This window comes from Camarhynchus parvulus, chromosome 4 (genome assembly GCF_901933205.1).
Source record: "Camarhynchus parvulus chromosome 4, STF_HiC, whole genome shotgun sequence".
NCBI lineage: Eukaryota > Metazoa > Chordata > Aves > Passeriformes > Thraupidae > Camarhynchus > Camarhynchus parvulus.
In genome coordinates, this window is record NC_044574.1 from 57139294 (window position 1) to 57165057 (window position 25764).

At 40.6% G+C, this 25764-nt stretch overlaps 1 protein-coding gene across 4 annotated transcripts in view; it reads left to right on the forward strand.

The window, feature by feature from the left end:
- The first annotated feature begins 20 nt into the window (after nt 1-20).
- MMAA (metabolism of cobalamin associated A) overlaps nt 21-25764 on the forward strand; it is a 41903-nt gene continuing 16159 nt past the window's right edge. For 2 of the 4 annotated variants that reach the window (XR_004060721.1, XR_004060720.1), the window contains exons 1-6: nt 21-2052; nt 16700-17172; nt 18200-18322; nt 19448-19618; nt 19920-20005; nt 20363-20512. Coding sequence is in view for 2 of the 4 variants with exons in the window: in XM_030948369.1 (XP_030804229.1) it covers nt 2000-2052; nt 16700-17172; nt 18200-18322; nt 19448-19618; nt 19920-20005; nt 20363-20512; nt 21799-22086 (1344 nt within the window). In the remaining 2 variants the exon portion in view is untranslated. Of the gene's footprint in view, nt 2053-15578; nt 16083-16699; nt 17173-18199; nt 18323-19447; nt 19619-19919; nt 20006-20362; nt 20513-21798; nt 22743-25764 lie in introns of those variants that run through there. The other 2 variants (XM_030948369.1, XM_030948370.1) reach the window with 2 other exon arrangements.

Sequence of the window (25764 nt, forward strand, 5' to 3'; positions counted from 1 at the left end):
GTGGGTCCTCTTTACTGGAAATTTTGAATAAAACCTGTTGTTACTGCTTACATTTCATTAAAACCTTGTCTTGTCCACTTCTTAGCAGCCTCTTAACAAACCAGATAAAGATGTGGTCTTGGAGGAGGAACAACTAGAAATGAAGATGTGCACTGAGCTTACATGTAATGATTAGTACAGGTTAGTCGCCCTGCTAAACTCGGGAGCAAGGGGAGGCTGAGCAGCAGAGCTCAGTGTGTGTTCAGCCAGACACAGAATGCATCTGCCTGTCTCTGTAATGAGTAATTGAGTAATAGCTCTTTTTGGAGTATGAGTGAATGCCACCTTTTTCTCTTCTTTTTTTCTTTTTCTTTTTGTGTGTTTTTGTTAAAGTTAATTCCACAGCTTGGCTCAGTATATACATTTTTTAAATTAAAAATTTAAAAATTCTCCCCTTGCTCAGGGGAAAAAAATCCATAACGTACAAGTTCCCTATTGAGAAGAACCTGCTGCTTTTACATTCCAAGAACAGATTTTTTGGTTTCTTTTCAGATTCAGTTTGACATGTCTTTTTCATAAAGAAGTGGTCATAGCACAAATGTAAGTCTTAAAAGTAAATAAAATCTAGAGATGACCAAAAAGTAGAAGAATGCTGTTTGCTGCTTAGGCACTGTCTTTGTTTTTGATATCTTCAGTCCCTGCTACATAAACTCCCAGCTATTCCCAACAGTTTCATTGCTTTTATGGAATGCAGCTGTGAGGTAGTGACTTCTTTTTTAATTAGTGCTGTAACCATCCATCATGCAAGTCTTAAGGAGTGTTTCTACTTGGATGTTTTCCTATTTGGGTGATCCTGTGCAAGTTTCGATAAACTTTGAAAAAGCGTTGGAGTAAGAAAAGACAGTTTTATGTTGTGACTGCTTTGAATGTTGCTGTCTTTTATGTTTTGGGCTGTAATGCCTCTCTGTTTTTCCTAAATAGGGATTAGAATTAGAAAAATGGGACTTGCAGGATGCCAGTTTTTCTGAGTTCCTTCTGTTGTCAATTTTTCTATAATACTGTTGAAGTGCTGGGTACATAATATTTTCATTATCTGTTCTCCAGCTTTTTGCTTGTGGTGTGAAGATATTAGGTGCAAGGAAAAAGTGTACCTTCATATGATGGCACAGAGTATCTCAGCTGCACTTCATTAAATGAGATGAGTGGATTGGAGTATCATCTGAGACTCTCAGGTGCTTTTGTCTGGGTTAATTTTTTTTCACAGTACTGGTATGGGGCTGTTTTGGATTTGTGCTGGAGACAGTGTTGATAACACAGGGATATTTTCCTTACTGCTGAGCAGGGCTTGCACAGATCCAAGGCTTTTTCTGCCTCCCACCCGACCTGTGAAGAGACTGGGGGTGCACAAGGAATTGGGAGGGGACACAGCTGGGACAGGCAAGTCCAGCTGACCCAACATATATCCTGCAACATATGGAGTCATGCTCAGCATGTAAAATGGGAAGAAGGAAAGGAAGGAAGGGTGTTTGGAGTGATGGAGTTGTCTTCCCACATTACAGTTATGTGTAATGGTGCCCAGATTTCCTGGAGATGGCTGAACATCTGCCTGCTCATAGGAAGTGGTGAATGAATTCCTTGTTTTGCTTGCTTGTGTGTGCAACTTTTGCTTTGCTTATTAAATTGTCTTTATCTCAACCCACAAGTGTTCTTACTTTCACCCTTTCAATTTTCTCCTCCATCCCACCTGGGGTGAGTGAAGGAGCAGCCTCTGAGTGGTGATTAGTTACCAGCTGGGGCTAAACCACAACAGACAAACAGCCAGAAACAGAGGAGGTAGGACAAGTTGCCTGGGAAGAAGCAACTGCTGGCTTCAGGCTGCTGTGAAAATTTTTGGAGCATTTGGAAGAAGCCTTCTTCTGATTTGTCCTGCTTTGGATAGTTGGAGTCAGAAAGGTTTTAAGGGCAAATGACAAGAATGAAAGGAAAAAGAGCTTCTTGCTGACCTCTTACAAAACAGAGAATGTTGAGAACTAAACACATGGACAGAGCCTACAGTGTCAGCTCTGTAACCAGGTAAGTTTCTGTTTCTTATTTGGTTTCATTTCCTCATAGTTTCCTCCATCTAATCTCCTGGACAAGGGTTAAACACAGAAGATGCTACTTAAAAGCCAAGACAAGTCTCTGTTAGGAAAAACTGAAAAGACAGGGATATCTGTATTGAGGAAAAGCAGTATATGTGGACACAAATAATTCCATGAAGCTGAATGTGTTTTCAAATCTCTGCTTTGGCTTTTAAGTGCTGTAAATCAAATAATTCTCCCTGAGTGGAGATGTTTTTTTAATCATTTTGGAGGATCTGGTGAATGCTTAAAAGATTTGTTGAAGGCTAACAGAGGTAGTCATGCTTACCTGTATGGGTTTAGGAAGGTATGGAAAAAATAATTCATGTTTTATCATATCCTGTATAATAATTATGGGCCTGATCTTTTACTGCTTGCTAAGCTGGTATTAGTGTCTACTTTGTTAAAGCCTTTTGCTGCTAAATCACTGCTCTTGCTACTGTAGCTATTGTCCTGTACTGTCTTAAGACAACTATAGTTGTCTTTTTCAGCCTCTAAGCAATACAGGTGTGGGTATCATTGTTTGAAGACAACAAATCAGTGTAGAGGTGTCTGAAATTGATGTGGACCTTTCTTGGTGTGCCTATCTCCTTGACTTTGCCTTGTCCCACTCTAAGGTGGGACAAGGTGTCTTTGATGGACACCTTGGAAGTTAGCTGTGATTTGGTTGTCTCTTTAGTAATTGCTGCTGGTTTGTTCTGTGAAGCACACTGTAGCCTCTTAGTGTGCTCCTGAGATTTGTGATTCATGGCCATGAACTGGCAGTCACCATTTTTTGGATGCTTGCCTAAATATACAACATAACTCTACCATCACCAGCAGCGGTGGAGCAGTACAGTTTTTACACGCATCATCTCACGGTTCATTTTCTTCAATATATTTGTGATTCTGTGCAGGAGGGAAGGGCAAATGGCTGTTATTTTCCTCTGACCCTCTCTGTTCTTGACTTAACTCAGTGAAGAGAGACACCCTTGCCATGTTGTCCTTCAGGGGATGTTCTCGCCTCTCTGTTCCTTAAGCTTCCCTCAGTGACTTCCATATTCTTGATGACTTTCCTTGTTTTTTGAACTCTGCAAATTGCTCTTTATGATCCCTAGGAGGTGCTGTCCCTGTGCCACTGTGGGTCATGTGTCTGTGTGTCTTCATGTGCTGGGAGCTGCTGGCAGAGGGCTCTGGTTCCCCACTTTTGTTCAGTTTAATTGAGGTGTCTGACAGGTGGCTCCTGTTTCATTCACCCCACCTGCAGACCCTTCAGCAGGGAGGGCTGTGTCCCCTGGGGTGTGTGGTGAACTGTTTTTCATGAGGCAGGTGTGATGGAGAGGCAGCCTCCTGATCAAAGCCTGCTGCAAACACAGAAGTGGCTCCAGTAAAATTGACAATGTAAGCATCCACTGGGCTTGATGTGGTTACATAGCTGAGTGGGTCTACTGCAGGGAATGGACAAGATGGGTACAGTTTTTGTGCAGGTCTGATGAACACCTTGCAGTTAAAAATGATCCTCAGTGTATGTTGTTAATTGATCCTGTGTGACTGAAGTAATCAAAAGTAATGTCAAACAAACCCCCACATTTTACAAACAGTCCAAGAGTCTGGAATTTGATTCAATCATCTTTAAGGAATGTTAAGATTTTTTTATTCTAATGTGTGCAGATTGATCATTTTTTCTTAAAAATTGGCTTGTGATTTCCTCTTTTTTATCCTGCTGCTAAGGCATAAATTGAAAAATCTGTTTGTTCTCTTCATGATCCTGCCAGCTCATCTGAGACTCTTAATCTCTAAAGCTCGGAGGAGGCTGCTGTAGTTTAATTTTGAAGAAGTAAACACTGTCACTTACTCCAGATTGCAGACAGGAGTTAAGATACCTCATAGCAATGATAAAGACCTGCCACTTCCAGTTGTGTACTACAGTAAATAGAAAATGAGCTATAATTATATTACAGGCTTTCTTTGCTCAGAGTTTGCTTTATGTGGAGCGGTCACTTGCTTAGATGTGCTGGGAGAGCACAGTTTGCTTTTGTAAAATATATTCTGATTTTCCTGTTGCAGCTTTCCCCAGTGTCCCTGCAAGGTGTAAAAACATTCATTTCTATAAAGAAAAATGGTATGCATAACTTTGCCTTCCCCTTTCTCCTAATATAACTTTAAACTTCTCGGTCTGCTGTTCTTTTAGATTACTGAGCAGAGCTTAGAACAAGCAGGAGAATGAGACTGGATGTGTGTAGTGCTGCAGTTACACTTTGCTGTTTTTTTGGAGCACTTGGTACTTGGCAGGAGAGCAGGGTCTGTCTCATCTCTGAGCCCTTCACTTCTGCCTTCTGTTGATACTTTAGGGATTGGTAATCCTGAGTGTTTTCAGATATACATGTGGAGACTGAAAGATGGCTGCTATCCCATCAGATATTTCTCCAAGTTTGTGGACCAGTCTCCTCAAGTCAAAATCACCATAGGCCATAGTGTTGGCAACAGCACTATTTAGAAACTGGATCCAAGCATGGCTTCATTTTGAACGTGATTCAGCCAATGGTTTGACTACAAACGCTTTTCAAACCTCTGAAACACAGCTTGATCCCTCTGTGTGCTGGATTTGGGCCATGCTGTTTTCTCAAGCAGCACAGAAAGAAGCTACCTTGATCTGCATGCACTGGAGACTCAAAAGTTCAGGAACTGGGTTTTTATCTTGTGCTAAGAGAACAGTTCTGTAAATAATCTTTCATGGAGTAGCTTTTAATTGCAATGTGGGGTTTCTTTGTACCCCTACTGCTAATGATTGATACAGCTCTAATTCAGAATACACTCTGGGCACTGGGGCCATTCCATTTTCTGACCCACTGTGTTGCTCTTGGTCTTTCAGGAATCACATCATTGCCTCAGGTGTCCCTGTGATTTCCCCAGGTCACAGGAGCAAGTTTGAGCAGATAAAGTGGTACATCTGTGGTTAAATTTGATCTTACACTGATAGAAAGCAGCTTACAATCAAAATATTAAACCACTGAACTCTCTAGAAATTGACCATCTTCAAAAAGCTTCTTAGGAAGGCAGTGGGATGTCTTAATGTTGGCAAGGGCACGTAGAGCAGTCTGAGCTGTCACCTTGAGGTGGGAGCCTCGAGTTTGGGGACCCTGATTTGGCAGTGTGTACTTTGAGTAAGGGGCCATCCACTCCCTCACAGGATCTGTTGGCACCATAGAGCCCCAGATGAATCCATACTGTGAGTAAGCCACAGAAGCAATGGAAAAAGATCCATGTGTGTACAGTGGCAAGGGAAGGTTCACAGCCAGGTTTTCTTACCATCACCTGAGGAAGTACAGGAAATGCCCAATTCTGTGCCAGCAGCAGTGGGTGGGTGACAGGAGTGTGGCAGTGCCATTGCATGGAACAATCCCAAGCATGGTCAGACCTGAAGCTTTGCAGCTGAGCGAGCATGGAGGTTGGTCTTGCATGTGAGCATTTTGTTAGATAAAATGGGGGAAAGGATCACCTGACCACACTATGAGTGTTCTTGTTGTATTTGGTGTTTGTTTCACTGTTGTTTCAGAGTTGTCCGGGTGCTCTTGCACTGCTGTTCCTTTGATTGTAAGGTGAATAAAAGGATATGCAGAATATGTGGGCTTTCCCTTTTTTTTGTCCATGTTCTGGTCACCCCTTGTGTTTTGTAAAACATTACTGTGTCTCCTTGTGTTGAGAATTACCATGGCCTGACACAGATGGGGTGTACAAGAAGCCCAGTCAAAATTCATTCTCTCTACAACTTTATCTGAAATGCCTGAAAAATGTGACATTGCCCATCACATAGACAGGAAACAGCCCTTGTAAGGGACTAAGTGTAGCTGAAAGCCTAACCCAAGTAACATCTCCATCTGAGAACCTTTCAGTGCCACACAAGTTTGGAAAACATGGTTGTGACTGGCTTCCACATGTGGGATGAATGGCAGGTACCAGATGTTGCCTTACACATTCAGCTCTTTTTCTCTAAATTCCATCTGAGACACAAATGTTCTATCTGCAGCACTTGTGGGTGAAAGGCTGCACATGTGAAGGTTCTGGTGTTTGCACAGGAACAAGGCTGGACCTGCACCACTGGAAGTAGGGTTGAGGTTTCTCTGGTCATCTGAAGTTTCTGATGACAGTAAGCAGTAAAAACCAGCGAGGTAGCAATTTAAATATGCAGTTGTCAGAGGTGGAATGCAGTGTACTTCTAAGCACTGGCTAGTATGTCTGTGAAAGCTGGCCTCATTTCCTCCAAACGAACACCATGGAATGTAACAATAGACTGATGATATCCTCCTAGGGCATATGTAATAATTAGGCACTCTTAATTTCCATCTTTTCAAATTTATGGGCTATGGATTATATCCTGTGTCTGGTTTTAGTTTTCCAAATGCAGAAGCAGAAGCTCCTTGTGAAGTTCCTACCTCTCAGTACTTGTAGCCTGCCCCCTCCTTCCACACCCTTTCTTCCTCCGTGCTTACAGAAGTTTGGAGAGCACAGTAAAAGGGCTGGTTATGGAAAAAAGTAGAGTATGAGTTCATGTGATACCATGAGAAGATACGTAGTGTATACCTGGAAAAGCAAGCAGTTGTGTGGGGGGTATTTTAATTTCTGTTGTTGGGCATTTTTGAAGTAAACTGTTTATTTTTTGTGGTTTTTTTTAGAAATGTAGCTTCTAGACTAACAATTCTGAGATGATTAACCTGGTATTGCAGGTTTGTTACTAAAGTACAAATTAAAGAATTGTAAATAATTTGAATATCCCTTTTTTAGAGAAGGCACATCCTGTAAGATAATATTCCTGCTTTTAAGGAATAGTTTTGGTTGGGTTTTTGTGTTTTGTTTTTCTGGAAAGCTGGATGAAAACAGGTGAGAAATTTAAGTCCTCATACCTACAGAGGGGGAGTACAGGGATCTGCTTCACTTTCTTCCCTTCCACCTCCCTGAAATGAATTATTCTTCTGTAGTTTTATGGGAGGAAAGGGAAAAATCTGGAGGGGCTTGCTCCATGTGGTTTCCCTCTGGCTAAAGCTGACCCAGCCACAGGGAGAGATCTCACAATGGAACAGATGCTGTGTTCTTCAGATGAATTATGAATTTCAGCCTCTGAAAGGATCAATCTAAAAGCCGGAGGGCTGTGAGGGGAGGGAAAATAACTTTGAAAAACTAAAACATCACTTTGGGTGCATAAAGATATGTGAGAAATTCTTTCAGGAATGCTGCATTGGAAGTGTATTTGAGCCTTGTACCTGTTCTGCACATGCAGAAGTGCAGTAAATGCTGGTCAGATGAGGGGCTGGCTGCATCATGCATCCTTTCAGTGGTGTATGGGATGATCACAAGGGCTTTGTGTAGGACTAAAGTTTAATTTAGAAGGCATTTTGCAGCTTCCCTACATACCCCGTTCCACATATTAATCACTTTTGTAGTTAGAATGTTTCTTCTACTATTTGGTTAAAATTTGCTTTTCTACAAAATGGGTTTGCTTTATAGCTGTGTATTATGTCTGTGTATTTTATTTTGTCTTTTGCACTTGCCTTTAGTGATTGTCGCTCCTCCAGAAATACAGCAGGTTTCCATCATGTTTTCCTGGGAATCCTGAGACATTCTTCATTTCATGATGCTTTCATAAGGCTCTTGTGAGAATGAGCAATGATTCTATGAAAAAGTTGGCCTAATCTCAGGACTCTTACATAATTGAGCTAAAATTTTTAAATTTTATATCTCCTGGAAATTGATCATGTGGAATGTCCAGATTAGTGCTCAGAAAAGATTAGTTAAACTAATTAACAAAAATTACCCCCTTAGATTAAGCTATTATTTTTGTTCTTGCCCCTTCTTTATTTGACTATTTCTCTGATACCTTTTAACACTAAAACTCTTAAAACTGTTGTTTGCTTGTTTGCGAAGTATTTACTGTTCTTTCTTAAATAAGAGTTAAAACATTTATCCAAGAAGCATCTGAGAGTTACTGTTTTAAAAAATTGCCTTAAAGTGAGGAGGCAAAAGTTGGGTGGGTTTTTTTTTAATTTTGTCTTATTTCAATGGAAAAAAATGGATGTGCTGTCATCTTTTTCTTAGATCACAAGGAACAAAAAGAGTTTTCTTTTACAGGTCAGACTTTAAAATGTGGTCTTTGTTATTTAGAATGCATTCATTAAGAAAGTATGTGGTTAGATAACTAGCATTAGGTATTTGTAGTCTTCTTCCAGAAAAGCTGACCAAAGGGTTTGCAGAAGTAACCTTTGCTGAATTACTTGCTGCCCTGCTGTCGGAGCCTCTGAGACACTGCAGTCATCAGTAACTAATGCAGGAGTGTTTGTGTGCATGGTGGCAGAATCAAGCGAGGAAACTGCCTGCTCGCTAAGTTTTGTTCTAAAACATCATGGTAAATAAAATGTGCTTTAAAATTAACTGAAAGGGTCAAACCTGGAGGTTTTGAAGCATGTGTAGGTAGCTACTCTGGAGAAGAAGAGTTAAATTCCTTTTCTCTGCTTTGCAGAGAATAGGACAAGAAATAGCAGTCTTAAACGGCACAGAATAAAATTGAGTCTAATACTAGGGGCAGGGAGAAGAGATTTGTGTCAGTTAAGATATTAAACACTAAGAAGTTATTTGGATAGGTTTTGGAGAGTTGGTCATTGGAGATTGTCAATGGCAGGTTAGAAAAATGCATACTAGGCATAGCAAAGGTCTTCTTGATGCTTTCCTGCTGTGTGCTGTGTTTAGGGCTTGCTCTGAACTTTGAAGAGCTGAATTCTATCAGAGATATTGAGGATGCCTTTCTCACCCAAATATATTTTCCTACCTACTGAGACATAGTGATTTAATATAAAGCTGGCGAAACTATTTTCCCTCTCTTCTCCTTGTTCCATATGCCTGTGTAGTTAAGGATGAGTTGCAGCTAAAAAATGCATTGATTTGCACAGCCATCCTAGTAACAAACCTCACTTTCTGCTCAGGAGTGTGTTCTATATGAGCATTTAGCCATCATTGGGAATGCTGGAGTATGAATGCCTCATACAAGACCATCTGGGAAAGAGCTTTCCCTGAAGCTTATCAATATTCCTAACAGGAACCCACAGAGTCTTTGCTCTCAGAGCAGCAAGACTGAAGAAGCAGTGACAGCTATAATGGCAGGGCACTAATGACTTTGGAGAAGTGTTACTCGTGTAATTGGAAATGATACAAACACTGTTATTAAAACAGATTGTTGATGCCACCTTTATTCTTTTCATAGACTTAGTTACAAGAATGGATGCACTCTAAGGAGATGATATCAGAATTTTTATGCTTCCCACAACTAGATGGGTAGATCATGACACTTGAAAATATGAAATGTTTTTCCAGAGCACCAGCTAAAGGAAGTATGGATTTGAATGACTGCATACTTTTCCTTCACTAGAACAGGAGCACTGGGAAGGTGAAATGTCATTGACATGTGATTCTGAAACATGGAGTAAGAGCTGAGAGCTCTGACTTGAGCTGTAATTTTCTTGCATTTTTTGATGTTAGCAGAAAATTCTTTATAGCTTCTTCAGTGTTCAGTATGAAATATAAGAAGACAAAATCCATATCCCTTCCCTTCAAGAAACATCTAATTTTGCAAGTAACTGCTGTTTTAATCCTTTCAGTCTCCACTTATTCTGTCTTTTTTAGAATAAGTCCATACAAGAAGTTAGCAGCAGAGAGGGATGGTGATGGGGAGAGACTGCAACATAGGAGGCCTCCTAGAATACCTTTAAATCAACACTATCAATTTTTTGCTTAATCCATCCTTTTAGATTATTTTTAAAAACTAATGGGCTTGTAAGGCCTTTTGTCACACCTCCACTATTGGTGACTGCACGCTCATTGACATACTCAGCATTTGTTTTAGTATCTGTCTTGCTTCATGAGAAGAAGGTAGCACCAGGGATATGTTCTCTTGGAATAAATGGCTAACAGGGACAAGGGATGGTGTTTGTGTGTCTGTGTGTGTGTGTGTAACCCAGACTTGTAGTCAAGACTTCCCATGTCCATTTTTTTAATGTTTCATCCACTGACAATTTGAATAGTCTGCCTCTAGCTAAGCAAGGGAGAGCATTCCTGGAAGTTCCTAGAAGTGAAGTATTCCTGGAAGTTTCTTTCCAGAAATGGCAGAAAGCCTGAGTCTAGGCCAGACTAGAGACATGCAGATAGATACAAAACTAGAAATTTTGGACAGACCTACTTGCAGTTTTTGGCATCTCACTGCTGCTGTTTCTTTCTGCAGCCCTGTGGAAAGAGCCATCTAACATGTCTGATAGATTAGCTTAAGTCAAATAAACAGCTGAGTTTTCAATGCTGAGAAACTGAAACGGAATAGCTGATCGGAAAAAAAAAAAAACAACCCCTCAGTCTATCCCCTTCCATACTAAAATTCAGTTGAATCTGCTCTGAAAAGGACGAAGGATGCTGATAATCACAAGCCATCTGAGCTGTGAGCACTGCAGATTTCTTGTCTTCATTATAAACAATAAAAAACCTTTAATATTAATGCAACAAGGCAACATCCATATGTGTCCGATAAAGTTTTCTGTTTGTTTCCCACACTGATACTCTGAGCAGGTGTCTTAACACAGTAGCAGAATTCTGGTTAAAATGTATGCCTTGTATTTTGTTTCTGGTTTAGGTGGGGAAATAAGATGACATTCCTATGCAAGCCTTATGTTACCCAGAGATTCATGACTTGCTGCAGTGACCAGAGATAGGGCAGCAGGAAAATCCTGCTGGGAAGTCAGAAACTCGCTGTAAGGGGCTCCTAAACAGGGTTACAGCCACTTGCTTCTGGTGTTCTGTGAGTAATTTTCCAAACTGAGATGGAACACATGCTTGCAGAGAGCCTTTTGTATTTTACACTCTGAAGGATGCACTCTCAATAAATGTTCAGTATATTTAAGTTCCTCAGGTAGTTAAACTCTGCCGTGGCCAAACAGGGCAGATTTTCGATGGTGATGGTGACCTGAATTCCCGTGTGTTCAGAGTCCATACGGGCTGTGGGACTCAGCCGCATAGCGCTAGCTTCCCCTTCTGGCCAGAAGTGGTAAGGGAAGCCTCATGGCGAGAGTCGCAGGAATTATTTCTCAGTTCTACTCTCTGCACTAAAGATAAACATAAATTTTCAGAGAACAAATGAATGGCTAACTTCCAGTGGCGGGGAAGTGCAGGTGTTCATCTTTGATTCTTGCAGCATAATATAATGATATATTGAGATGGCGTTGCTGCTTGAATGTAGAATTCTTTTCTAAACATGGACCTGGTTGGCAAAGCAATTAGATGAAAATACCAACTTCTGAACAAAAAGATTCCAAATTTCCCTACTGGACCTCTATTAGCTGGTCCTCAAAACAAATATTTGACTATTTTCCATATGCTCCATGCTAATTTTCCCCATGCAACTGCATCAGTTATGACTGCAGTGGTGTTTGTTGCTTGGACATCAGAGTTTCTTGCTTCCCTTTTTGTCTTATTTAAGGATTCTTCTTTCACCTGAATTCTGTGGTACAATATTTTGTATCATTAGGCTAAGCTTTGTAAATGTAGGGGGTGCTTACATGAAGGTGTTTGTTTACTTTGTGGTGTAAAGCAATGGCACACAGTATGATCCAACAGGCTTTTTAGCAAGCCCTTTCTGAGTCAGTCAGCCTTTCAGAATGCTGCTGTGCTCTGTTTCTGGATGGGTTGATCATACAACATTGAATCCTAGCAGAATCTTCCCTTTTTGTCCTTTTCACACCCATCTGCTACAGCTGCCTGGAAAAATGGGACATTTAGCTTGCACACAATTTTGGATTGTAAGACCAAAGGCTTGCTTTTGTGGGCATGTTGGAGAGTAAGCAAGCACAACAGAGACTTCCAGCTTGAGTTTTTGGCAACTACAGAACTTAAAAACTGCAACCAATTAGGCCTTTCCTTAAGCAAAAAGTGTCTGGGAATGAGGGTGTCTCAGCAAAGTCAGGTGTCAGATTGTGTTATATTTTTTATGTTTACAAATATGCTTAGTATGGTTTCATTGCTGTATTTAAAAAAAAAAAAACAGGAAGAGGCAATTCATGATTTCCTTTTTAGCTGTGTAATAATGAACTACATGAGAAATATTTTGATATCATGAGTCATTGGTGGCCATGGAGAAAAACATACTCTTTAAGCCAAGTTTTTAAATACTTTTTTAATTGAAAGAAAAAGAAACATTATTTTACTGGCAAGTGACTTTCTCTTCCAGGTTTATAATTTTAACAATGAACTGGTCTTGGAGAACATTATTTAAATGGCTTTTACAACCAGTAGTAGTATAGGAATAATGTTTGGGGGTTTTGCCTATATAGTAAATTTCTTTCCTTTTTTACAGAAAAGATGGTTTTATCTGTCCCCTTTAAAAATCATTTCACATCAGGCAGTGCATCATTAACAACTAAAAAACTTGTGCATAAGCAGTAGAAAATTTTCCTGTAATGGGTGATGTCATTTCTCACTAATGTGCAATCACTGCTCAGTTCATACCAACAAGGAAACACCAAAGTCACTGCTCTAAGGTTTTGTGAAGAAACTTCAGCTGCCTTGTTTATAAAAATGTACACAAATACAAACCATAATTATTTAAGATAATTTTTCTTTCTGCTTTCTTCAGATGCTCTCTTGTCGATCTCAGCCAAAGCTCAAAGAGCAAATTTCCTTTTCCAGGCTTTCAAGCTCCAGCAGCCCTGACAGCCTTGTGATTCCTCACCAGCACAGGTACAGAGAATCTGCTCAGCCGTGGAGTTGTCCTCCTGTGTAGACGGCTGGTCCTGGGAAGCTGTGGAAAGGCTGTTTTCTCCACACCTAGCCAGGCAGCTGTCCTGCTGCTCTGTCCTGGCCTTTGTAGAAAAACCTTGGGATGCTCACAGTCAGCAAACACCTGTTGGAGTAGCAGTTGCAGAGCTTTTGGCCTTTTTTTCTGGTATTTTCTTGCCTGAGGAAATCTTGTAACTGCAGATCTGAGGCCTGGGCTCAAGTTGCATTTCAACAGGCAAACTTTCAGCTATGAATATGCTTTCTAGTTATTTCATTTCAGGTGTCCAATTATCTTCTAAGATAAGGCAGGAGGTATATTTTGTCTAGAGTGCTAAGACTGTCCTTGAAAAACTTAGCCTTTCTTCTTGAAAGGAAGGCTGTAATCAGCAGTTACCTTGCTTTGTGTTTTGCTGTAAAGAGGTGGTTGGATCAAACTTCTCTGCTTCTGTGTTAACTGAAATGAATTGAGGGTGCCTTCTGCAATAAAGGGCAAATGGTCATTTGGACACCACTGTAGTTTCAGTTTCTACCATGGCAGGGACTGTGGTTTTGTACTGGCCTTTACAGTGTATTGCTGTAGGGAACTGTCTATGATGATATTAAATATCACTGTATTAATTATGTGCACAAAGATTACTTTGGATTTTCTTAAAGAGGAGGTGAACAGAGCAAGGAAATCAGTGTTGCCAGGGAAAGAAAGAAAGAAGGAGTTAATCCAAATAAAACTGCAAGGGGAAGCCAGTTAGACGGAATGTAAATTTGCATGGTTGAATTTGGCATGTTCTACTGTTAGTACTATTCCTGCTGTGAGAAGTTACAGAAGGATCTTTTTCGATTCTTTTGTAATGATCTGGATTTGGTTGCACATTTTGCTTGAATGTCTGTGCCTCCCTGCACCTTTAGCTCATGGCACAATATTTATAACACTTTACAGGGTGTTTGATTTAGTATTGGCTCAGAAGGAAGACTGCTATTTCATGAGTTACCAGCAGTACCCTTTTCTTTAACACTGGGATAAATTTGCAGCAAGGAGGTTAAACCAGATAATTTTCTTAAATCTTGGAGAAGTTTGAAGACTGATGGAATAACTATGGGGTGATGCATTTTTATTCTTCTGACACCCTTGGGGAAAAGAAGAAAAGAGAACACAGAATATGAGTTAAATTTGAAATTAAAAAAAACCCAAATTCACAAACACACTTCCCTACCCCAAATTTGAAAGATAATTTTTAAGAAAAAGGAGAAATGGAGCCTGATGCAGAAAGCTACTGAATTACCCTCCTGAATAGCTGAGCAACAATGTTAAGTAAATTAATAATGAATAGATAAAGAATACAAAAGCCAAGAGAAATCTGTATGTTGGAGATTAGAAAGCACAAATACAGTGAGTCTGCCCAAAATTTATCGGGCTGTGTGTAATAACAACCAAAAACCTCCCTCTTTGGTTGCATATATTACAAGACCATAGGAGAAACACAAGAACACTGTATAGCATGGCAGGATGTAGATTAAGAAGACTCTAGATATGATCCAGCCTATAAGGGTGTATTTTGCCTATTTTGGATGAGGTTATAGTAAAAGGAAATCAGAAGTCGTAGAAGTGCACATAGTTCTAGCAGACCTATATAATCCCTGATATATGAAAGACTATGGAAAGAAAGGGTGTATATAACTGACAAGGCAATAGGAAGTCTTCCTCTCATATCTGGCATTTGGAGACTGTAGCCTCTGACTGGTGAAAAGCAAACTTGTCGAATAACAGAGTTGGGGGGAAAGGGGAATAAAAAAAGAGGATGACTTGAGCAATTTGGAGTTCCAGACCTCCCCAGTGAGCAAAGTCTTGAAAACAGTTCTTGCAGGGAGATGACTCTACAGCACATTCATGCCTGTTTGTGGCCATATCAGATTGGCAGTACAGCTGGTGGGCTGTATAAAAGAGCAGCAGTTTTGTTCTGAACTGCTGAGTGCACACTTCAATCTCACTCCTATTATTCCGGTCCACAAGGTTATCATAGAGAACTGGGCAATCCCCTCTCCTCTTCAGCACTGATGAAATATGCAGTTTTCCATGCCTGTTCATCAAGGTTACTGACAAAAGTATTCCATTTGGGAGAACACAAAGGGGCATAAACTGAAGGATAAATTAAGCAGAAGTAGAATGGTTTTTTTGTTGTTTCTACTGCTATTAAAATAGTAGTGGGGATGTGCTACCTAGGTATAAGTACAGCACTTGAAACAGAGAGCCTTAGAAAGCTTGTTAATGAAGAGATTATAGTGATCCAGGCTAACTGGTGAATAAAGACCTGGTTAAAGAGAAAAACCTTACAAGGCTATTTCAAAATGGAACTTGTTGTCTCTTTCTGCAGTGATTTCACCCCATGCTGATGGGCACACAAAATTGCATATTTTCTTAGCCCTGAAGTGTTCAGTTCTCTGTATATCATCAACTTCTGGACCAGAATAACAGCACTGAGATTAAATTGTGCATTCAGCAGTTCAGAACAAAACTCCTGCTATTTAATAGTCTGTCGCTTTCACTGTGTGTGATGTGATGTGTGTGATGGCACTGTGAAAAAGTCTTTGCAGGACCGTGCAAGGCACTGGGAACAGCTCAGCCACTGGATTCTGTGTTTACATTCACTGGAAATAAATCTGTGTGCTTTAACAAGAAGACAGGCAGAAAAAGGGTTGTGAGATGACTGGAGAATTAATAAAAAAAAAAAAAAAAGGGAAGCAAAACAAACCCCGCCTCACAATAATCCGACATTCCACGACAGGAAACTAAATTTGAAGAGGAGGTTTAATAAGACTGAAAATAAACGTGATTTAATAAGCACATGTGGGGATTTAAGCATTTCTTCTCCCTTCCTGGTGTATGAAACGAAGGGGGAGGACCAGCAAATCGCCATGCACGGATTCAGAGCGGATACCTCTAAATCAGGAGGGAAAAGATGATTTGCAACATCCATCACTGTAAGGCCAGGGCAGGGACACTGTGACTCCACGGCCATGGAAGTTGGCGTACACGTGGAATGGCCAGACCCGAGCCCTGAGGCCTTGACCCCTCGCTCTGGGAGGCCCGAGCAATGGCGGGGTAGCTCCTGGCCCTTCGGAACCCTCCTCTCCCGGCCCTTTCCCTGCGGGGCAGCGGGTTCCGGCTCAGCCTGAGGGCGTCACTTCCCGGGGCGGAGCGGGGCGGCTCCGGTAGGTGCCGGGAATGGCGGGCAGCGGCCGGGAATGGCGGGGATCGGCCGGGAATGGCGGCTTTTCCCTGCCCTCCTCCCCTCAGCGGCCGCCCCGGGCTGAGGCGGCGGAGCGGGAGCGGGGCTGGGGCCGCCCGGGCGCCTCGGGGAGGCTTCAGCTCCTCCTGTTTATTTCTAAATGTTCTTGTGTCTGAACTCTCTTCCATCCCCCCTTTTTTCTCTTTCTGATGGAAATAAGTGCCAGTACGCCCTCGTCCCGAATAGTTGTTAAAACCAGTACTAAAAATAGCCCGTCAAACTAGAATGTACCACCATTTCCATAAGCGTAAGGATTGAGTGGTCCTGGATTTGTAGTGTGCTGTGTGTGCTCTCAGAGGCTTATTTAAAAGCACTTTTTTGATATTTTCATTTATGAAGTATGATAATAAAGAGATGCTGTGCTTTTGATTCTACAGCGTGTTTTTATTGGGTCTGTTTGACAGGAAAAGGGGATGGTCATTTTTTTCAAGGCAGCGGGTACAGATAAAATCAAAGCTGATGATCAGGAGTGTACATAAACTTAATTTGAGTCCTCACAAGTGCTGTGAGGAAAGTAAAAATGTTTTTCCTTCTCTTTAGGGTGTCTGCAAACAGAAGTGAACTGACAACTCTGGTATTTTTCGTTCATAACAAGATGAAGATCCCCTGTTTGCTGCTGAGATTCCCTCGTTGTTATTTCTCCAGAACTTACTTCATGAACTTTGGCTTCACTTCCCGAGCAGATTTCCTGGGCCTTGAGTCTCCTGGGCCAGCACATCGCTGTCACACAAAATGGATTTGTTCATCAAACACTTTGAGGAGAGAGCTGTGCCAGCAGGCAGCCCCTGAGCTGCAAGCAGAGGAGCTTTCTGACCGGGAGCAGAGACTCATAGACAGACTTTACCAGGGGCTAATCCAGGGCCACAGAGCCTGCTTAGCCGAATCCATTACACTCATAGAGTCAACTCAGAGTAGGAAGAAGAAAGTAGCCCAGGTGCTCCTTCAGAAGGTATTATCCTACCACAGGGAACAAGAAAAGTTAAATCAAGGAAAGCCACTTGCCTTTAGAGTGGGTTAGTCCTTTTATGTCTTGTCTAGTAGTTGGTTACATATAATTACTGTCCTCACCTTTTATTATCACTGTTGTTTGTGGTCTGTAGTCTTGGATTGCTATTTTTTTGTGGTTGGTAACCAATCTAGATTACTTCTGTTGTCCAGTGAAATTGTAGTTTGAGATGAAAAATGCTTTTGAAAATGCTTTAGAAATTATCATGGCTTCTTGGGAGTGTGTTATTCAGGGTCGGTTGTGTAACCATTATAAGGTGAAACATTCATTAGTTTGCAGATTGATGCAGATGTTATCCACACTTAGGGAAAGATGTGTTCGAGCACACCTGGTCTTTTCCTAAAGGTGTTTTTTGGACACTTCCTGAATCCCTTTTTTAGTCTACAGAAGGAAAAACATGCCCCTTCCTGTTTTACGACCCTCTATTAAGTAGCCTGATTTTCAGCTGAAGGAGACTTGAACCTGCGTCTCCTGGAAGCTGTAAAATATTTTTCCCTTACAAAGAGAAGGACTGCTAACGTGTCATGCCCAGCTGTCATCTCTCCTGTCTGTACAAAGGTAGTAAGAACAAGAACTGGGACATGGGAGTGAGAGAAGTTTGGTGCTAATCTTAGTTTGTGAGCTTTGACATGCAAATAAATGGCCTCTTTTTTTGGAAAGAACAGCTCTTCAAGGTACAGGCTTGCTTTTCCTTTTGGAGTGTTTCTTTTGTAGTAAATCTGAAAAATCCAGTTCTAATATATAACATTTTGAAAGTTCTGAAGGATAAGTCATACAGTACAAGTAATTTTATTTGGAGGGGAAGAAATAGATGTGGATAAACCCAATGTTATGTTGGTGTCAATAGGATGAGGGGTGGTGAAGTGCTGCTGTGTTGCCAGTCTCCTATTTTGTTTTGGCATAGCTTTTGTTTGCTTTTGTTGTGATGCTGTGTTAAAGTATGAATTGTTATCAACTGGATGTTGATGGTATTCATGAGATATATTATTTATTTGACTAACAAAATTTTTTTTCTTCCTAATGTGATTATTTAGGGTTGTCTGGTCCTCCTGGTGCTGGAAAGTCGACCTTCATAGAATGCTTTGGGAAGATGCTTACAGAAAGAAACCACAAAGTGTCTGTGTTGGCTGTAGACCCTTCCTCTAGTACAAGTGGTGGTGAGTGTGAATTAAAGTTTGAGTCAAGTTTCTAATACCTTGTCAACTACTGAAGTATCTCTTTGAGCCAAGTGGAAGAAAATTTGGTGCCTATAACAGTAAAATGTAAAAGAAATCAAATTTTCATTTTTTTTTCCAGTAGAATGTAAAAGAAATCACGTTTTCATATTTTTTTCCTATGTGGAACAAAATTGGAAAGTATGTATCAGTGTTGTAGTTCCTTCAGATTTCCTGTTTTCCAGTGTTCAAATGTTGCCTTACAATTTATTTTTCTAAATTTGAATTTTTTTGAAGTTGTGCAGGATTACTGATGACAGGCTGTGATCTGTAACTCTCCAATAAAAAATTGTAGGGAAATTACAAGCTGAGCATGCCTGATTCTTGGTATCTCTGATACAAATAATACAATCTTAATTTTGATTTTTCCATAAGGAGCAGCTGCCAGGCAGCATCATTAATTTTTCCAGCTTCTGTGCTGTTAGAGGTGTGTAACTATTTATAAAGAAATAACTAGAGCATTGCAATGAGATGGAGCTAAGATGGACTGTGTTCTTTGATGCATGCCTTCAGGATGCATCAGTAGAGTAGCAAAATGTGGCAGCAAGACTGCAGCAGTTGCAAGAATTGATCATCTCTCATCTTTTGGAGTGTGCACTGAGTGTGTAGATCTCGCTGAATGTGATTTGCAGTTTGTTTGAGTAGAAGGAAGGCAGGGACACATGTCAGCTCTCTTAAAACAAAACATCCAGCACCAAGATGTGTCAGAATCATGATGCAGAGATTTGTCCCTTTGGGCAGGAGCAGACAAGAATCAGCTGTGTGGCCTGATGTGTGTGGGCTTATAAAAAACATTCAGGAGTTGTAGAATTCATTCTGACCTAGCACAAATTCTTCATGTTTGGTAGCAGTAAGGTCTGCCTGTCAGGCCTTTCCAGCTTCTGAGAAGTAGAAGAACTAGACAGTAGCTTCCTAGTCCTCAGCTAAGTGTTGAGCAGCTATAACTAGGATATTCTTATTTGACTGACTTTGTATGAGAGATCTGTCTTTCCTCACTCATTTATTGGTGGGAGGAGGGAGAAGGGGCAGTTTGTCTGTATTGCACTTCTGAAATTATTTAACATTAAGGTTCCCTACTGGGTGATAAAACACGGATGACTGAGCTGTCAAGAGACATGAATGCATACATCAGACCATCTCCAACCAGTGGGACACTGGGAGGTGTGACAAGGACCACAAATGAAGCCATTCTGCTCTGTGAAGGAGGAGGCTATGATGTTGTTCTCGTGGAAACAGTAGGTATGTGCTTAGGGTTTGCTTTGATTGTCCTGTTGTGACATGAAAATAAGCTGTGCTAATAATTGCATATCCCTGCCTTGATTTTGCCCATGTTTTCGTACATGGTCACTGGTTGAACACAAATGCTCATTCTGTCTTGTTTTCTAGTCCTGTGTGGCTTTTACTAAACTTGTGTTTTCTGTTCTCTTTGTTTTGTTAGTGGGATTTGTTCATGGGGCAGTGCTGGGATCTGTCACAATTACTGTTATTAATGTGACTGAAAGTTTGTAGTAAATGGTAAATTCTGAATTTAATTTTTTAGGTGTGGGCCAGTCAGAATTTGCTGTGGCTGATATGGTTGATATGTTTATATTACTGCTACCACCTGCGGGTGGAGATGAATTACAGGTATTTTTCAGTTTCTCTTATTGGTTACTACCTGGGACTAGAAAGAGAAACTAAAATTCAGCATGTAGTATCTGTGCAGAAACTCCCTATCAATAGTGTTTTGTCCATTATACTGTTATTATTAAGTATTTTCAGTGTCATCCACTTACTGCACAATTAAGCTCCCTTTTTGATTTTAAAAGTATTAGGATGTAAAATTTTGATGCTCCGTAGCTTAACTTTGACATGTTTACTAGTTAAATATATTTTTGGGGAGAAAACCAGAAGCTACCAAATCATTTTGACCTGCTTTTTGTGCTGAATCAGCATGTCACAGCCCCTCTGGGTACTCCTGATTTCTGTCCCTGCTGCATTTAGGGCATCAAGCGGGGCATCATTGAGATGGCAGACCTGGTTGCTATCAACAAGGCTGATGGTGATTTGGTTGTGCCTGCCCGGAGGATCCAGGCTGAGTATGTCAGTGCCATGAAGCTGCTTCGCAAGCGTTCCAAGGTTTGGAGGCCAAAGGTTTGTGGACTTCCCTGTGTTTTGTGGGGCTCTTTGGGCCTGGTTTGGTTTTGTTTGGGTTTTGGAGATGTCTTTGGGGGTTTTTTGTATTTTTTCCCCCCAGAAAATGTGCTGAATGAGTTAAGATTGGTATCTTCTCACCCAGCTGTCCTAGTGTCCCTTGGGCTCTTTTTAAAAATTGCAGTTGGTTGATCAGTCTCAGTGTGCTGGAGAGGGAATTGCTGCTGTCACCTCTGATCTGGAGGTATGCCACATGAAACACTGCAAAACCAGTCCTCCTCCCTAGGATTTCTGCCCTGAGCTGCAATCTCTGCACTAGCAGAGCTATTACTGACATCAGGAGTGGTGCAAACTTTGTTTGCTTTTTTGTAAACTGTGCATACCTAAAAATGTCCCTTAATCTACTTCTCCCTCTCTTATAACTCTGAAGCTTGTGATTATCTTTGCTCTTTCACTACTTCGTGTGTTTTCTTTATGGTTTTAATTTTTTTTTAGTTTCTCACATAATAAAAATGGCTAGATAATGGGAATTCTTATCCTGTAGGTCTTCAGTTTTAATGCTGTATTTTATCTACTAAAGGGTTTTTGGTGGATTTTTAAGAAGATTCAGTACTAGTTTTTAATGTGTGTATATGGAATAAGCACAAACACTCTCACTGCCTTTATAAATAAACTATCTGTAAAGGAGGTTTGTTCTACCCTGGTGTTGAAATTGACCCATTAAGCTGAGTTTAAATCAGCTGGGCTGCCTGAGGATTAGCCTTTCTTTTCTAAGTATGGAAAAGGGGAGAAGCTTTTTTAAAAAAAAACAAACAACCCAGGCTGTTCAATTTGAAAGATTGTGCTGGATTTCTGAAATATTATTGGCAAAATTAAATCCTGGTCTGGAAAGCAAAGATTAAAAAAAAAATTAAAATACCTTGTTTCTGGCATATTTTAAGTGCAAAAGAATAGCTACCAGAATATGCACTTAACTCTACATTTAAGTAAAAGAGCAATAATGTGCCTCTTAGCTGAAGGACTTACTAAAAATGATTATCAGAACAAGCAGCTGGACAAATATCCCAAATAGTATGGATCTCAGGATCTACTTCTAGTTAGTAGAATCCCAGATTTTTGTGGGGGTTAGGGGGGAAGGCACAGAAATGCTTAGGGATTCGTGAAGCACGTACTGAAGGAAGCTTCCCTCAGACATTTCTTGATTTCCATGCAATCTGCCTGGTGCAGTCCTGGCAGCCTGGAGGCCAGCAGGTAACTTGGCTTTGGCCATTCCCTGAACCCCCCAGGTCATGCGCATCTCCGCCAAGACCGGCGAGGGCATCTCGGAGATGTGGGATAAAATGGCCGAGTTCCGCGACCTCATGCTCAGCAGCGGCGAGCTGCTGGCCAAGCGGCGCCGGCAGCAGAAGGTGTGGATGTGGAACCTCATCCAGGAGAACATGCTGCAGCACTTCCGCACTCACCTGGCCGTCAAGGATAAGATCCCCCTTCTGGAGGAAAAGGTTCTTACAGGGGTCTTGTCTCCTGGGCTGGCAGCAGACGTGCTGCTGAAGGCATTCAAAGATGGTCTCTAGGCATTGTTTGTACTCTGCTCTTGATGAGTGCTTTATGTAAAACATGTGAACATTAAATGCATCTTTTCTATGTGTGGATTCTGATGTTTTGCTGCAGCGGAAATGAATAGAAAACCTATCCAGTACTCTGCAGAAGAATTCTGGTGGATTCTGTATATGCAGTGATCGTGACAAATCTAAATACTCACTAAGAGACTACTACACACTATTGGAAAAAAATAAACTTCCAGATCTTCTATTTCTACATGCCTTAGATCTGTTGATAAAAACTGGATGCCCATGTAAAATGATTGGGTTTGGGGAGGGCAGGAGAGCGAGGTTTGTGGTGGTGCAGGGTTGGATTCTGGTTGTGGGGTCATCTCAGAGCAGTTGACACTGCAGCTTTCCATTCTGATATAGCAGCAGCTGTTGCCAGAATGGATTGCATTTTCTTTCCTCACCTTGAGTGACAGCAAGAACATTGCACTGCCTGACAGCACCAGACCACAGCCTTAGTTTTAAATAAATTGTATGCATATAAATAGAACATAGTGGTGTTTGGTCCCTCTTTGGAAGTTGTAGTTAGTTATTACACACTGTACAGTAGGAGAAGGGAATTTTAACCATCCTGGTTTCAAAATAGATGTTTTATTAAAAAGCAGAATGTAGTTAGACTTTTTTTTACATGCAGACATCAGATTGGACAAATGTTACCCATGATGTTTTAATAGCAAATGTCTTTATACTAGAATAATTTGTCTCTAAAAATAATGTTTTGTGGTTTTCTGATCTGACTTACATTTTTTGGATTCAAACAAAATGGCCAGTCATGTTTGGTATTTTTCTTTATCTCTTGCAGAAGACAGGACTGCTTCCAACCAAAAGCACTTTTATTTTCTATTTTCCCTTGAGAAAAATCTGGAGGAAACATTTTCCTGATCCATGATCTAGAAGGCTGAGCTCATCTGGTACCCACTAAATGTAAAAAGAGCTGATTTTTGGAGATCTGACAGTAAAACATGAGAGTTTGTGAGCCTGTTGGTACTTAGATAAATTAATTTTTAAGGACATGTATTGGAAGTGATAATTTCCACAGTTTTGATTTTCTGGATATGTACATAAAAGGTATGGTAACTTTAGCTCAATATCACCTGTTTGGCTTCTGGCAACCCAATTCCAGTATGGCAGTGAATTGGGTTACTTAAATCCTCTTTTTGCCTTCATGGTGTTTGGTTTTGTTCAGGGTTTTTTTTTTCCCCTCAAAATATTTTTTCCTCTTCATTCCTCTTGTCCCAGTTGTTACATGGTGATCCCAACTTTTGCCTGCTTGGCACTGTTTGCAGTGAAACACTAAGGAAGGGCATTGTGGTGTTTTGGGGGCCATATAGCTGGGGCATTTCTTTGGTAAGAAAGTTTGCACAGGGGTAGCTGGTGGTAGTGGTTTCCATCACCTAAATTATCAGAACTTCTGACCTCTTACTCCTGTTTCTTGATCACTAGTTTGGGATTGTTGCAAACAGTTACAAAGAGGCAGCTGAAGGAATGTATGGAGTGGCAGAAGCACAGTGACTTGGTTATGACCATGCTGAATTGTGAGAGAAATGCAGTGCTTGCAGTTTCTTTTTTATTTAAACAGCCTCTATTGAATATGACAGAGAGTGCCCTGACCCAAAAGCAACTTCTTGTATCCTTTGAGTCCTTTCAGCTTGAAATACTTGACTGTATTTTATGATACCTGGTAGAAGAAATGATAGGTGGGGAACGAGTTAATGAGAGCAGCAGCATTTTAACCAGTGAGTTCTCAATTTTTTGATAGTCCCTTTGTTTCAGGTGGCAGTTTTTGAGGTGACCTCATTTGTGTTTATCTGTTAGATCAAACCCTTATTATGGTCATTGCTTCTGTCAGGACTGCTGTTTTCCTTGTCTGTCATACATGAGCTACCAAGCAAGTAAACCAGAACCTGCAGCTTTGTTTAAATGACACCTGCTCAAGCAGAATATGTTTTACAGCCTCTCCAGTATTTATTTTCTGGATGCAGATCTACTGATCCACTCAAGCCATGGGCTATCATTATTTTCTCATTTTGTTGCTTCTTTTATAATATTGTTAATTTACAAATGAACTCTTAGCAGAAGTACAATGGCTTAAGCAGGTTCTTCAAACTGCATTTTCCTTTTAAAGCAGAGCATTAGATGAAAATCTGATTTGCCTTCTTTATGTGTTCAATTATGCCTCATGCTTCAGTAGATGGAGAAATATCCTTATATTGAAAGGAGCCTGGAAATGGAACAGTAAATGAGGGTCCCTGTTTTGTTTTTCAGTGATTCCCCTACCAAACTGAAAAGCTGTCCTGTGCAAACTATGAACTGACCCTTCCATGTGGTAATGAAATAGTTTGTTTTACAGCCTGTAAAATTTTGCTGTGATGTGTTTTGGAGTCAGCTGCTGCTCAGTTTATTGTGCAGTTTTGTTCATGTTCTTGTGGGCTGAGCAGATGAATTGTCTTCAGAAGGACTGCAGAGCTTCAGCTGGTCAGCTACAACTCCATAAACAATCCACTATGTCCCAAGATAGGGAAGAATGTTTCCAGCTCATAATTTTTAGCTCTGTGGGATTAACTTGGCTAAAATGCATTAAAATATTGTTATTCAAGTAAACAGGTTTCTGAAAAAAGATAGTAAACAAATCTGTTGAGTAGGATGTTGACATATTCTTAGTTTCTGGAGTTGTCAAGCTGCTCTCATGTTAACGCTTAAACCCACAGCTATTGCAGAATAGTATGGGAAAATAATATAACTTCATGAGAAGCCAATAGCAAGAGGAGGTTTGTAGCTGGAGGCATGACAAACTGGTAGACAAATGAGTTAGGGAGGTAAGGAATAAACTGTTTAGATACACAAAGTCATTTTCTACAAAGTCTTGCATTTGTCTGTAAGTGTGAAACTTTTCCCCAGGTCCCTGTGTAATAGACATTGCTGGTGTTTCACAGCTGGCAAAAACAAGTGTGGTGAGATCAAGTGATTTACCCAGGACTCTGAAACAGGTCAGCGAGTGTAAGGGTCACAGTTCAATAGTCTTTACTCTGAGCCCCACGTATATTTACAGCCACGTTACTTAAGGTTGAAAAAATGCTCTTAGCAAGTTCATGCTCTTAGTGTGACTTATTCCTTTCATATCTAATCTCTCTGTTTTCAGTGACAGGACCCAGTGACCCCTTCTTGACTACTGTTCTGTTGTAATGTCCTGCTTTAAGTAATAAAAAACTTTCCTTTGATATCTAATCTGCCCTTGCCTTCTGCAAATGCATTACTTCCTGTTGTGCATGCTGCTTCAGCCTTTATGTCCTCCTCACATATATTGCTTATTTGTGAAATCTGCAATGTGTTGGCTGTTTGAGATTTTGGGGCATGGGAGTTGAGTAAAGCTGAAGAATACAAAGGAACTTTTTTTTTTTAACTGTATGTAGTTCCCTTCCTAAAGTTTTCTTTTGTAATGTGGCAAGATTCAATTACTGACTTGCTCTGTACTGGTGCAAACATTCTTATTTCCCTTTTATTTTCCTTTTCAGAGTGCTCTGTTGCTCCCCCTTGGATGCACAGTCAATAAGTAACATACTCCATGAGTTAAAATGAGAAAAATGTTTTTACAGAGTTTAGTGCTTCTGTAACGATTTCTGCTGGACTGTTCTAAAACGTTTA